At 36.1% G+C, this 14,905-nt stretch overlaps 1 protein-coding gene across 2 annotated transcripts in view; it reads right to left on the minus strand.

Moving 5' to 3' along the window:
- Window positions 1-14,905, minus strand: part of ano5b (anoctamin 5b) — a 33,220-nt gene that overhangs the window by 11,711 nt on the left and 6,604 nt on the right. Inside the window, exons 2-5 of one of the 2 annotated variants that reach the window (XM_073858971.1) lie at window positions 13,794-13,836; window positions 10,877-10,926; window positions 2,846-2,953; window positions 2-70 (exon numbers count right to left, since the gene is read on the minus strand). In XM_073858971.1, the coding sequence (XP_073715072.1) occupies window positions 2-70; window positions 2,846-2,953; window positions 10,877-10,926; window positions 13,794-13,836 (270 nt within the window). The remainder of the gene's footprint in view (window position 1; window positions 71-2,845; window positions 2,954-10,876; window positions 10,927-13,793; window positions 13,837-14,905) is intronic. The other variant, XM_073858972.1, reaches the window with a different exon arrangement.

Here is a 14,905-nt window from a genome sequence, read left to right on the forward strand (position 1 = left end):
CCAATTTATCTTCGGTCTCCAGCTCCAGTCCAGTTTTCTCCAGGTTGGCTTCAAATTCTCTTCTTCTCTCCTAGAGAACAAATCACACACAAAATGTGTTATTTTTAACGACATCATACTAGATCAGTCATGACTTTGCATCCAGCTAACTCTGATGGAGTTATGGGATAAAAAGTATTTTTTAAAGTCATAAGTAAGAGAAATAAAGTCATATTTACGTGATAAAAAGTCATATTTACGAGATTAAAAATGGAAATTATGACTTTTAAACTCATAATTATGAGAAATAGTCATATTTACGAGATAAAGTCGAAATTACACGATAAAAAGTCATATTTACGAGATGAAAAAGTCATATTTTTGAGATAAAGTCATAATTACAAGAAATAAAGTCATATTTACGAGATAAAAAGTTATATTTACGAGATAAAAGAAGTCATATTTACGCTATAAAAAATGGAAATTATGAGATTAAAAATGGAAATTATGACTTTTAAACTCATAATTATCTGAAATAGTCATACTTACGAGATACAGTCGAAATTACAAGATAAAAAGTCATATTTACTATATAAAAAAGCCATATTTACGAGATAAAAAAAGTCATATTTACGAGATAAAAAAGTCATATTTACGAGATAAAAAAGCCATATTTACGAGATGAAAAAGTCATATTTACGAGATAAAAAAGCCATATTTACGAGATGAAAAAGCCATATTTACGAGATGAAAAAGTCATTTTTCAGAAAAAGTTATATTTACGAGATAAAAAAAGTCATATTTACGAGATAAAAAAAGTCATATTTACGAGATAAAAAAAGTCATATTTACGAGATAAAAAAGTCATATTTACGAGATAAAAAAGTCATATTTACGAGATAAAAAAAGTCATATTTACGAGATAAAAAGTCGATATTTACGAGATGAAAAAGTCATATTTACGAGATAAAGTCATAATTACAAGAAATAAAGTCATATTTACGAGATTAAAAAGTCATATTTACGAGATAAAAAATACATATTTACGAGATAAAAAAGCTATATTTACAAAATAAAGTCATATTTACGAGATAAAAAAGTCATATTTACGAGATAAAAAATACATATTTACGAGATAAAAAAGCTATATTTACAAAATAAAAAGTCGATATTTACGAGATGAAAAGTAAAAATTATGAGATAAAAAGTCATAATAACGAGATGAAAAGTCGAAATTATGAGATAAAAACATCAGAAATTATTACTGTATTTATTTAGGTTTTAATCACTTCTTCACTCCGTTCATTCCGACTTTCACAATTGTAACAACATCACACATTTTGCTAAGTCTAGAGAAATAGTATTGACTACATTTTACCAAAAACAAGATAGTAACTTGATGATGCAGCTTGATGATGCAGTTACCAAAGGTCATATGATAACAAAAGAACATTGTACGCACTATTTTACCTTGGCAGTTTTTCTAAGTAGCTAGTCAGATTAATAAGATTCTAAGCAAATGATTATATATATTCATAAATCTAAAAAAAGGATTATTCATTCATAAATGGTAACATAAAACATTCAAATATGTAATAAGAAATACATTTTCTCCAACACATAGTAGGCAGAAGAATACAATGGAAGTGAAAGGGGGTCCATGAATGGTTTGGTTACAAACATTTCTCAAAATATCTTCATTTGTGTTCATCAGAACAAAGAAATTTATACAGGTTTGTAACAACATGAGAGTGAGTAAATGATGACAGAATTTTCATTTTTGGGTGAACTATTACTTTATGTCACTGTTTTATTTAGCTTTTGACCTGGAGATGGTATGACATTTAAGGTTCTGAGAATTGTAAACAAGCTTTTACATTTGTCTCTAGAGAAATTTCCCACAAGCACGGTAACCTATGGCTACCACATCTTATATTATGGAAGAGCATCTCAAACAGGGGACTCAAGGGACATGACCTTCATTAAACAGAGAGCCTGGCCATCATCAACATATGCAGCCTGGAGAAAACAGAAGCTACATTATAAAAAAAGATCAATCGGGTTGATCTGCAAACCTTTCAGTGTCTTCATTCGTTGAGCAGAATGAAAGGTCTGATGATATAATAGTGGTTGATTTCTGATTCCTTTTTTTGCAATCGCTGTTCTGCATTCAAAGCCTATTGAGCAACTGTTTCAGCTTGTCAAAGTCTGAATCTGGCTGTGTCATAGTCAGCTGTTTCCCCTAGTTCTCAATCCATGTCACGCCTCTTCCCACATTCGCACCAGGCTATTTTTGAATAGAATGTGGCATTTTGTAATTGTGTTTAAAGAGAGCAAGTACAGAACAGGGTGGAAACTACAGTAGTATTCGTCCATCAACAGTAATTTCTGCTAATGAAGCACTGACAGATCCAATGCCTGAAAAAAACAGGACTGTGGAAGACACCTAATCGAAGATCAGACATTGTGTGTGTGTGTGTGTGTGTGTGTGTGTGTGTGTGTGTGTGTGTGTGTGTGTGTGTGTGTGTGCACTTGGCTATACATGCAGAGACCAAAATGACCTCTATAACATAAAAATGCCTGTTTGAAATTACCTCACTTTTCTTTTTAAATGAATAATCATTCAAGCTTGCATTTTTTATCAGTATGTGTGTTGGGTTCCCTGGGGATCAAATCCACAACATTTGCACTGCTAATCCAATGCTAAGCAAACTGAGCTACAGGAATACCCATCTCAGTTAGCAAATGTTTTGCTATAAATGTAATGTCAGCTGGTTTTTGTGTGGGTTAGGGCAACGGTGTACTTTAAAGCTATGTATGTTTATACAGTATTTATTAGCATTATGAAAGTGTATTAGTGGCATACCGCTTTCTTGTCTCCATCCTTGTCATCAACGTAAGACAGGACAAAATCAATGCGACGTACACCATCCCTAAAGTACACAGAGTCCCGGTTCTGCTCAAACTTGTCAATCTACAAAACACAGAAGATAAAAATCAAAATCAGAAAAACATTCTTTATCTCGTACACAATTATATGAGCATACAGCCTTTGAAAGCTGCATTATTCCCAATCATCAGATACAACATGACGCATGTGATTTTTATCACATGGCAAGGGTCTTTAATCTTTTCCGACTGCTAACAGACCATCACAGCAGTGTGAGCTAAGCAAGGCATGTTCATGAAACACACAATGATAATTCACTGTAGGCAAGAAACAAAAAGCAAGTGAAACATCATCCCACTAACACTGCAGAAATAGCATCATGAACGCAGAGGGGCAGATTTGAGATGTGCAGAGAACATCACAGATAAGAAGAGAGAGAGAGAGGTTACTTCAGGGAAGCAGTCTAAGCAACACTCATAAATACAAGAATAGAGATATAATGGAGATACGATACTATATCTATCCATTCATATCAAAAGATTTACCGAGCACTTTAAAGGGATAGTTCACTTTTTAAATGAAAATTCTGTCATAATTTACTCATCCTCATGTTGTTTTTAAACCTGTATGAATTTCTTTTTTTCTGATGAACACAAAAGAAGATATTTTGAGAAATGATGGTAAACACACAGCAGTAAGTGAACATAGACTTCCATAGTAGGAATTAAAAAATATGATGGAATTTAATGGGTACCGTCAACTGTGTGCTTACCATCATTTATCAAAATATTTTCTCCACCATTTATCACAAAAAACTTCCAAAATATTTTTTCCTACTATGGAAGTCAATGGTCACTTACTGCTGTGCGTTTACCATCATTTACCAAAATATCTTCTTTTGTGATTATAAGAATTTTTTATACGGGTTTAGAACAACATGAGGATGAGTAAATGATGACAGAATCTTCATTTTAAAGTGAAGTATCCCTTAAGGTATTTTAAAGAATGCTAATGAGCATGTATTTCCATATTAAACAAACTCACAAACACATAGTATTATCACGGGGCCATCATGGCTGTTAGTGCTGCCTTGCGATTAGTCGCGTCTAATCGATTGCAGAATTAAAGTTTTTGTTTACATAATATATGTGGGTTTACGGTGTATAAAAATTATGTATAAACACACACACACACACACACACACACACACACATAATTAAGAAACATTTGCATGTGTATATACATGATTATATTTACATATAATCTATATTACTGTATATATAAATATTTTTTATATAAATATTCATTAAATTCATTCATTGAGAAAACGCGCATTTGCATGATTAATATTTATTATTTTCAACCCATAGTGAGTTAACTATAGGCAAAAATAACCATATTTGACCCAACTGTAAGTTGAAAGATCAAAATCAAATTATTTATTTAAACAGGTTTTTTACAATGTTATATTGTTTCATAGCAGCTTTAGATGAAAATAAAGGACTCTTATTGTGTGGCAAATGTCAAGCAGCTGAACGTTTTATTGATTGCAACAGAAGCATAATACTGATTGCAGCTATTATACCAGCTGCTGTTGCAGAGAATAAATATTGCTTTGTAGAATCTAACTGAGCTAAGAGTTTTCCTGCAAAGTAAACGACTAGGCAAATAAATTGTGGAAAAGAGGATGAATTCAATTTCATATGATTCCCAGTGCTTCTGGGTTATCCTGAGCACTATTTGGCACGAGGTTAAGCATCTGGCTGGAGATGGGACAGCATACCTCAAAGGAAAGACAGACTGACCTGCAGTAGGATACCAGTTGACTGTGTGATAACAATTACATCTGTTTTTATGGGAAGTGTCTCCAGTTCCGGTCAATTTAACTAATGCAGCCTAACAATCCCTTAAGAGATTTTAATCAAAGAACCATAGGACAAAGTGCATGTTATGATAAAGACATGGGTCTTTAATCTAGATATAAACAGACAGAGTGCATCGCCTGCCAACGCAGCATTTTGGGTCGAAACAACCCAGCATAGGTTAATATAAACTTAACATTTTACCCAACCACAGAATAACAACCAGCATTTTTTTAGAGTGAACCATAATAAAATATAAACCATAATAAAGTTAAGAAACATAACGTCAACAAACCCAAGAACCTCATAAAGAGAACTTACACTACCTTAAACATCACACAAGTACAAACATGTCTGATGTTTATCAGTTAACCATATTGGCCGTTTTCCCTGAGAAAATATTCCGCTATTCAGGATTGAGAAATACACACAATCCTAACGTCATACAGTTTTTGTTCAAATGTGAAAGCATATGGGCATGCAGGAAATTCCAGGTGTACGTGCTACATCCAGACTATAAGGCAAGCCAAGACAAATAAGTCACAAAAATGTCTGTATGCTTGACACACTTGCCTAAATGAGGCCATTTTGAGGCAAGAACAGGGAAAGCTGTTAAACTAAATAAATTTGGATGGCTTTTCAGAGGGAATTCCATTTGTGAAGGCATTATAATGCGGAACCATAATAAAATGGGAGAGAATTCCTATAGGAGCAATTCGGATATGATGTTTGTAGCGGTGCCTCCCTGACTAAAAGGCTGCACCATGCAGAAAAATAACATACTAAATAATGCAACATACAATAATGTGATACAGTAACGATTCAAGTTTATAAAATCCATCTGAGCAACAATGATATTTAAAAATTTTAAACTACCAAGTAGGCATGGGCCGGTTACTGGTTTCAATGTATACCAAGGTTTTAAACAGTCAAGGTTTCAAAACAACTAAAATGTTCTGTGATACCGTCTTCAAGGTATGAGCTGTGTTTATACAAAATTCATTAAATCATTAAGTCATGTGATTGATTTGATGTTTACATTTAATATACATTACGAAAATATAATATTTTTTGAAAGCATATTATAATTTAAAGGCTTTATTTTTAACTGGCATTTGAAAATAACATATTATAATTTAAAGGCTTTATTTTTAACTGGCATTTGAAAATAACACATTTTACTGTTGCAGTGGCAATACTGCAACACCGTGAAACAGTGGTATTTTTGCTAAAGGTTATCATACCGCCAGAATCTTATACCAGCTCATGCCTACTACCAACAACAATACATTGTCTCTGTCTGACAAATTTTTCTTTATCTGAATCAACCTAAAACATTGACTTTACTTTTTAAAAGTTTTAAAAAATTAAGTTATTGTAATTCATTGCGATATTTAGTATGGAATGATATTCCGGACAATATTAAAAAGGAATTGCAAATTGTATTTGCAATTGCGTTTCCTACTTGTGGGTGTAAATATTCAAACGCAAATGCAAACTGTTTGCATTTCCGTTTACGCGAACGTACAATATATGCCAAATTTCAAATGTAAAATCAAAGTCCATTTGCAATTGAATTTCCTATGTCTTTCGAGTTATGACCCTGCCATATTTCAATCTCATTTGCAATTCACAACTTGCCATTTCACTTCCTCTAGCGTCGCACACCGATCCCGCCAAAACTCAAATGAAATCGCAATCCTCTTTGCATTTGCGTTTCCAATGCCTGTACTTAAACTTGTCAATCACAGTGTTGGGGTGGGGTTATATTATAGGGCGTGTTTGGAAGCGACGCCACCCACAGTCGACCACGCCCCACCGCACCCAAACTGCCACAAGGGGGAGCACAAGAAAACCTAAAATGATAACGCAGAAAAAATTTTATACATTAAATTATATATTACCTCAGTTATATTACAGCAATTATTAACCAGATAAACACCGTTTCAAAAGTGTGAGTTTTATGAATTAAATGAACGCATCTTCATTAATTGATTATTGACCTTCAATTGATTTTTGTCAGTAATAATATGGCAGAATGTTTTGACAATATCTCATGTCTAACGCTATAAGTGTATTATTAGAAGTGTATCATAAGTGCATTATTTTAAACACTTGTGTTTTATTAGAAAAGGTATTATTTTATAAATCAGTCAATGAAGTATGCTAAATGATATTTCGATCAGAAAAATAATATATGAACATTTAGCTGACTTATTGACTTAATATATTATAAAATTAATGCTGTCTATTATGTATCAAAATATCAAATAACCTAAATTTCTTCAAAAGGTTAACAAATATTTTGTAGCCTTGGTATTTTTAGTAAAACAATATAAAAATGTTAATCTGTCTGACAAAACAAAGAGTGGTCTGTGGCTCAACGGAGTCAGCAACGAGTGACAGCGAGTCGGAAGACGAGCGGTCCCAAAGTTCCCCTTACGAAAATTAACCATGGTTTAATTGTGGTAAAAGTGTAACCATGGTTTTTGGTGTATTGATTACTATCAGCAAAACCATGGTTTAACTATGATTTTTGAAAACCATGGCTGTCAAAACCATGTTTTTTTAAATGTAGTAAAACCATGGTTAATTTTCGTAAGGGTCAGGTTCGGCATGAGATGTTCTCGTCATTAATCGTCGTGGGGAAACAGGATAAAATCTGCAAATGCGATCTTTCTGGAGAGGGTGAGAGAAATCTATGTGGACTGATGCTCTAGAACCCTGAAGAAAGAATATTTATTGAAGGAGAACCAAGAAGCGGGTGTTTTTTGTTCTCAGTTAAAACGCATTAAGCCAGTCATCCCCGTCCTTCCATAACCAATCACTATTAAAATAAAATGTTATTAGCATGAATTAAAGTAATGAACCCACATTTACTTGATACTTCACTAGCTCATATCACATCTGATTAACACAGAATGAGCTCTTTTTTTATTAAAATGCTTTAAAAATGGCATCTTTCTTTACTAGCAAGTTAATGCAAGTTTATGCAAGTTAATAAACAGTGCTTAAGCTTATTTGATTAATTGCTGAAATAGAACAGGTAATGTTTAATTTAATGTATGGATTATTTTCTGCGTTGTCATTTTGGCTTTTCTTGTGCTCCCCCTTGTGGCCGTTTGAGTGCAGTGACGTCGCCTCCAAACACGCCCCATAATACAACCCCACCCCCAACACTGCGACCGACAAGTTCAAGCACAGGCACCGGAAACGCAAATGCAAAGAGGATTGCAATTTCATTTGAGTTTTGGCAAGATCAGTATGCGATGCTAGAGGAAGTGAAAAAGCAAATTATGAATTGCAATTGAGATTGAAATATGGCAGGGTCATAACTCGAAAGACATTGGAAATTCAATTGCAAATGGACTTTGATTTTACATTTAAAATTTGGCATATATTGTACGTTCGCGTAAACGGAAATGCAAACAGTTTGCATTTGCGTTTGAATTAAGTCACAGTTTTTACACCCACAAGTAGGAAACGCAATTGCAAATACAATTTGCAATTCCTTTTTAATATTGTCCGGAATATCGTTCCATAATTTAGATTGGAACTGGATTCATATTGCAATAATTTCTGTGTATCTTGCAGCCCTACGGAGTAGTTGATTATGATAAAACTGGGTTATTGATCACATTTGATATCAATTCATTTTATAATTTAAAACAGCCTCACAGGTTTCTAGACACTGTCGACTGACAAAGAGCATTTTACACTGGACTATCGAGCAGTGGAAGTGGTCATGAATTAGGTTCAGAACCAGGCAACAAACATGTAGGTTATCATAACAAACTGAAGACGACGAGAAAGCACTAGTGAGGTTTGTTGAGAGCAACTGAAGTTTTGCTGGTGTTTTATACAGATAGAAAAGGCCTTTCTGTTAGCGCGTATCACAGAAGAATTAGGCAAAATGTCCAAGGAAAACTCTGGCTGCACAGTCAGTCATAGCAAGACCTCTGATAAGAGCAGATCACTCCTCCTTGTTACAGAGAAGCCCTTGAGGCTCAACATTCTTCTCAAAGTTAAGGCTTTGTGTTCATATTTGTGCACAGCAGTGCTCACCTTCGCAAGTAATACTGTAAATGATCAGCTGTTAGTGTAATTACATCATTACTTTAAGAAACATTAGAAAGGATGCCAAATATTACATAAAAGGTAAACTTTTTAAAAAAGATTCTCATGCCTTGGCCTGGAGTCAGTCTTGTAAAAATCTATTTTATGCTATTGCAGCATGACACTGAAAGCACAATGGTGCTTATTGTAATGCTTTATCATTTATTAGATGTCCTATAGAGTGGTGCTACAGCTTCACTTCTGGATGCCTCCTCACAAAAATGACGTCACATGGGTGAGTAATTCAATAACCTTGCAGATATTTTTAGGTTTAGTCAGACAGGGATAAAGGAAAAAAACAACAACATTCTTTCATTGCTTTAAAAGGTCTCCCCAATCCTTTTGACTTAAAAGTTTGTTTAAAGTTTATCTAACAATGTTCAAACATAAACAGAAAAGTTCTACAGAACTGCAGCAAGGTCTTATGGTCTGAGTATATTACAGTGTTTTCAAGAGCAGGTATTTTCCTATCGCAAAAATGACCTTTTATGCAGTGTGTCATGTGGTTATAAGTAAATTGTCTGCAAAAGCTGCATAACTAAAATGAAACTTTAACGATTGCCAGATTGCTTCTCTGAATCACAACCTGTAACTACGATTAATAATTCTGGTTCTGTTTGAGCGTGCTAAATATGTAGTTTTGTACTTTTTGTTGCGTGCACTCAAGCTAAAAGGCTAACTCTGTCTTAAGCTCATAGATATATAGATGCCGCCAATTGGCTACGGCAGTTCATTGGACCGAATGCGTCAACTAGAGCCGCCATCTTGAAACAAGGGAATCTCGCATCAGCGCCATTGTAGGCAATGGTGTAAAGGAAATAAAATCACCATAAATCGTCATGGACGCGATGTTCTTGGTTTTCCTTTGGTTCGTTTCAACAGTCAGACATGTATTAAGCATTGAGTCCAGAAAAAAATTAAAGTTTTGAAATTATGAAAATTTAATTTTTCTAACTATAATGCATAGTGCTAGTAGCCCTAACATCCATACGCAGCACAAAAGTCCGGCATCGTCCATGAATTCGGAGTACAGGCGGAGATAGCAGCTTTACCTAGATACTTCCTATGACAAGACCCCAGTTCTAAGATGGCAGCGGTTTTGACGCATGCTCAGAACCCTAAGGCGACATCTAGTGTAAATATCTATGCCTTAAGCTTAGCGGCTAACTCACGTTTATAGCTCTGCTAATTTGCTACCGGCCCGCTATTGTCTAAAAATGTGTTGTTGATTAATATAGACTATCTGGTGCTCTTATTATTTGGAATCACAACTAAAGAGAGCAATATGTTGGTTTACAAACTGCCATGCTTTATCATGCTTAAGAGCACACTCACATTAGGGCTAACCCAACCAAACCGTGCTCCAGCGCGATTGTCCCCCCTCCCTACTCCCCTAAAAGCACGCACTCACTCTGTACTTTGAGAGATCCTAGCCCTGGCAAGCTTTCCTCATTGGGATGTGATTGTTTTGAAGAAAACAGGAAGTGTAGTGCTGACACAGCCCTCTCACATGCCTATCATATTGCTTAGTTGATCTGTTGCGTGTGCAGCGTAACCCTCCAGCGTGCTTTACGAAGGCGAATAGTCGCACAATTGACGTCTCTTTTTTAAATTTGCAATCACACTGCACGTTCCGCACCTGAGGCCAAGTGAACCATGCTTGAGCCCCCCTTTGCAAGCCGGCCAGGGCGCAAGGAACTACTACGCAAGTAAAGGGAGTACCGTACACTAGTCCCCTTATGTGCAACTGCAACCAATCAGAACAGATTAGCGTCACGCAAAGGCGGGGTTTGGCAAGATGAATTTTCAATTGATTCATGCGAGTTTGTGCAAAATGTTTTTTGAACTTGCTTGCATGTAAACCTGTTGTTGGGGACTCCCTAAAGAACACATTAACCCATCTAATATGTGCTATTTAATAAGACAACCTTAAAACATGGACTGTTAACCAACACAACAAAGTTGTGAGTGTAATATTTTCTTTTCTTGTAAAAATATGCTCAGGTCTGCCTTAAGGACATGAACTTACCTCTCTGTGACCAGGCAGCTGTGCTCCTCGTGCAGAAAAGTTTCCATTATCTGTGCAAAAGACATATAAAATATTTGGTGTTAAAGAAATACTTTAATTAGTTCCTACCCACATATATTGTGAATGGCTACCTAAAGATAAACAGTATAAATGGTTGGACAAAAATTAAGCAAGTGAAAAGCTTGTCTGCGAAGCAGGCCCAGCTAAAGTAAATTCTATTAAAAGTTATAACAGCCAAAGAGAAATATCCCACATACTATCACTTCTGAAAAACATCTTGGTTACAACTGTACTGTAAACATGGCTCCCTGAGATAGGGAACGAGACGCTACATCATGGAATGACACTTTGGGGAACCCCCTTAGCATGTGCGCATCAGAATAACATGTGAAACTAGGTTTCAAAGGCACCTGCATGTAACCTTGATCATACTGAACGGGTTTCCCCATCTCATGTGCAGAAGGCCAAAAGGAATCATACTGGACACTGCTGCCTTTAACCACAATATTCTCTGAAAAAGTTTCTAGCTTAATCTTGAAAACCGTGTGGAAGGTGTGGCTGCATCGTGACTGATTTCCAAACCATCTCTAAAAATGTTGTTCTCTGTTGGGAAATAATTGAGCCCCACTCGCCTCATCTCAATGCCGAACCGCCATCTCATGCGATTATGTTAACACCCGTTTTGCCCCCGAATGCGAACCTTAGGAACTTTCGATCTTGAAGAAGGATGGATATATGGTAATATGCATCTTTCAGGTGAACCAATCCTCAGATATGATTCCGGCCATACTAACAGGACAGTCAATATTTGTAATTTGTATCTCCTCAGAGATCGATTTAGATGCCTGAGATCTAATATGGGACTTAGCCCCTCATCTATTTTTTAAACTATAAAATACCCTCTGTAGTACCCAGTCTGAATCTCGAGGGGGTTCACACAATCCTACAGCCTCTTTTACCAAGAGAGTCAACACATATTTGTCTAACACTTGAGCTTGTATGGGATCCACCTTGGTGAATAAAATCCTTTTAAATCTGGAGGAATGAACAGCAAATTGAATCTTGTAACCCTTCTCTATAGTGAGAAGAAGCCAATTTATAAGATTTGGCAGTTTCCTTCACTCGCTTATGGCTCATAAGGGGGGGGATAGAGTTTGTGTTTCTTCCATTTCCCCCGCTTTCAAACTAACAAAATCTAGCTCCTCAGAACTACAATATATTATAGGGCTCTCTGTTCGTGCGGGAGAAGCCACACTGTGGTCTCACGTTCCCTAAAGTGTCATTCGATGACGCAATGCTGAGTTCCCTCCCAAGGGGAACATGTCTATGCAGTTGTATAATTTTCTGTCTTTGTCCCCGCCACTCTCACTTTCTGTCTCTCACTTTCTCTCTCTCTCTTTCTGTCTCTGTCTCTCTCTCTGGCACACACACACACACATTCTGGTTTCCATGTTTTGTGGGGACATTCCATAGACGTATTTTATACCATACAAACTGTATATTCTATTTCCCTTACCTACCCCATTCCCTAACCCCAACCATCACAGAAACCCTTCTTCTACTTCACATTTTCAAGAAACATAATTTTGTTTGATTTATAAGCTTGTTTCCTCATGGGGACATCAAAATGTCCCCACGAGGTCACAAAAATACTGGTATTTCTATCTTTGTGGGAACAATTGGTCCCCACAATGTGATAATTACCAGGTACACACATAGACACACACAACTACACACACACTCCACTGGTTAGTCAGCCAATATGCCAAATTGGCTGGCAGTTTTTGTACCACGATACCCACAACACATTATACTGGAATGTTGCATAACATCAGAATGGAGGTTTCAAAAGCAATTTTTGTCTATAAGAGTTTCAACCAATTTCTGTTTAAATTGAGGTGTATTATTTGTTCTTTTAATACAATTCTTCTTATTTCTTAAAAGGTACTGTAATCAACACCCTTTTTTGTATTTCGCCCTTTTCGTATCTTTAGTTACACAAAAATGATTAATGTAGTGCTTCTGACTTGCTAGTGGTCTAAATTTAATTAGGAATGTGCTGTTGTTTGTTCTTTTGCTCTTTTTGTATACAGATGTTCCTACCAAGATGTGAATAAACTTCATTTCAGTATAATGCCAGGTAGTAGGGACTATTAAAAATGTAATATGCCCTAATGATAAAAGGCTAAACTCTTTTGCTGGTCTTATCTAGTTTAAGCAGGCTATGTGATGATCTTGGTCTCCAAGCTTGGTAAAGCTGGTCAATTTGTTGGCCCCTGAACCAGCTAAAAAGTGCACAAAATCGGAACTCTCTAAAACCAGCCTTGCCAGCAGACCAATTAGGTAGACCAGCTAAGACCAGCAAACAAGCTTAGGCTGATTTAAGCACTGTCAGCATTTCTCCTCAATTCAGAAAAACACTTTCAACCACACACAAAAACACTTCAACCAATTTCTCACATTCACACCTATAAGCAGCACCGTACACATGCAAACAGCCACTGTTTCCTGTTACAATCTTACATCAACATATTGCATGAGCAGCATTTTGATGTAAACACGTGGGCTGAGCAAAAGGAATCAGGTAATTGGTCTGTCCAGGCATTTTAACAGACAACAGTGAAGGAAGGCAAACATGCTCACATTTTTTGCCTTATAGCACAGAGATCTTGACACATTGAAAATTAAAGCCGTAAGGCGATGATCAACAATGCTCTAGAATGAAATGGATCAACAGCATAAACAATTTCTTAAGTACGCATTAAAATCTGGTACCACTGACCAGAAAAAATGCTAAAATATCAAACTGCAACAATGAGAGGAAACAAATATGAAATAGATCAAAGAACAGGATGAGGAAACTGTGCAGAGTGGAGGACGGACAGATAAGCGACACATGTAATGGTGCTCTCTGTACCTGCCTGAAAGATCCTCCGGTAGCCTGTCAGAACGGCACAGCCATCTGAACCAATGTGACAGTTAGGAGCAAAAAGATGGATGTTGTTTACATTTATGTATTATCTAAATTAATGCTATTATCCAAAGCGATTTAAAGTACAAAAAATACCATACCAAGAAACTTCTTTAAGGGAAAAGAATACTTGCAATAGTAAACGTTTGGACATGGGCATGGGCATTTGGACATGTGTATATAATGTACACCTAATGAGGCCAAATCTGGTCTAAAATGTTCAGACCAGATAAGTTCAGTGTCATAATAGAAATCCTAACTGAAATCAGTAAACATAAGACCAATATTTGCTTTTAGCAGAGCTGGCAGGTGCTGCGGTCTCGCAGGCTTCCTCTGATCGTGTTATTATGGGTGATGATTGGGCCTACTGGGAAAAACGTCTTTGATAATGGCACCTTTGTGTAATCCTTTGAAGCAGAAAGGGAAATAACAACCGTAGTGTTGATACAACCTGTCTGTATACAAACCTGCGACCTTTGCAGTAATTTCCTAGTAAACACATCAACAGTTTAACTCAATTCTGCTCCTGGATATTCACCTTTATGAAGAGGTCACACGTGTAAGTTTAAAATTAATTTATAACAATGTAATTGGCAGGCTAAGGAGTGCATATTTTACTATGGTTGGATTAACTGTATGGATGAAGTGAACCTGTGCTGTATCTCTACAGTCTCTACAGGAACTGATTGTATTACCTAAATGTATTAAAGTAACATTGCATTACAACTGTATAGTTTATGAAATGCACGAGAGAACACATAACCCTGGATGGGTAAAGTGTGTCAGGATTGGAAATCCTATAAACCTGGTCAGCAAGCATTCACACAATACCTCTTTAATATTGTACTGTAAGGTGTCGATTTGACATCAAACCACAATCCCACACCACTAGTCCTGCACAGGGCATGGTCTGTTGATATAGCTATTTAACTCAAAACGGTATTGTTTTCAACAGAACACAGTAGGGTCGCTGGGAAATTGGAGACTTAAACAAATATTGTCAACTCTTTGTGAAGTCAGGACCAGACTAAATTGTTTATATAGTATAAATATGTATT

Source organism: Misgurnus anguillicaudatus, chromosome 21, assembly GCF_027580225.2.
Source record: "Misgurnus anguillicaudatus chromosome 21, ASM2758022v2, whole genome shotgun sequence".
In the NCBI taxonomy this organism is placed as follows: Eukaryota; Metazoa; Chordata; class Actinopteri; order Cypriniformes; family Cobitidae; genus Misgurnus; species Misgurnus anguillicaudatus.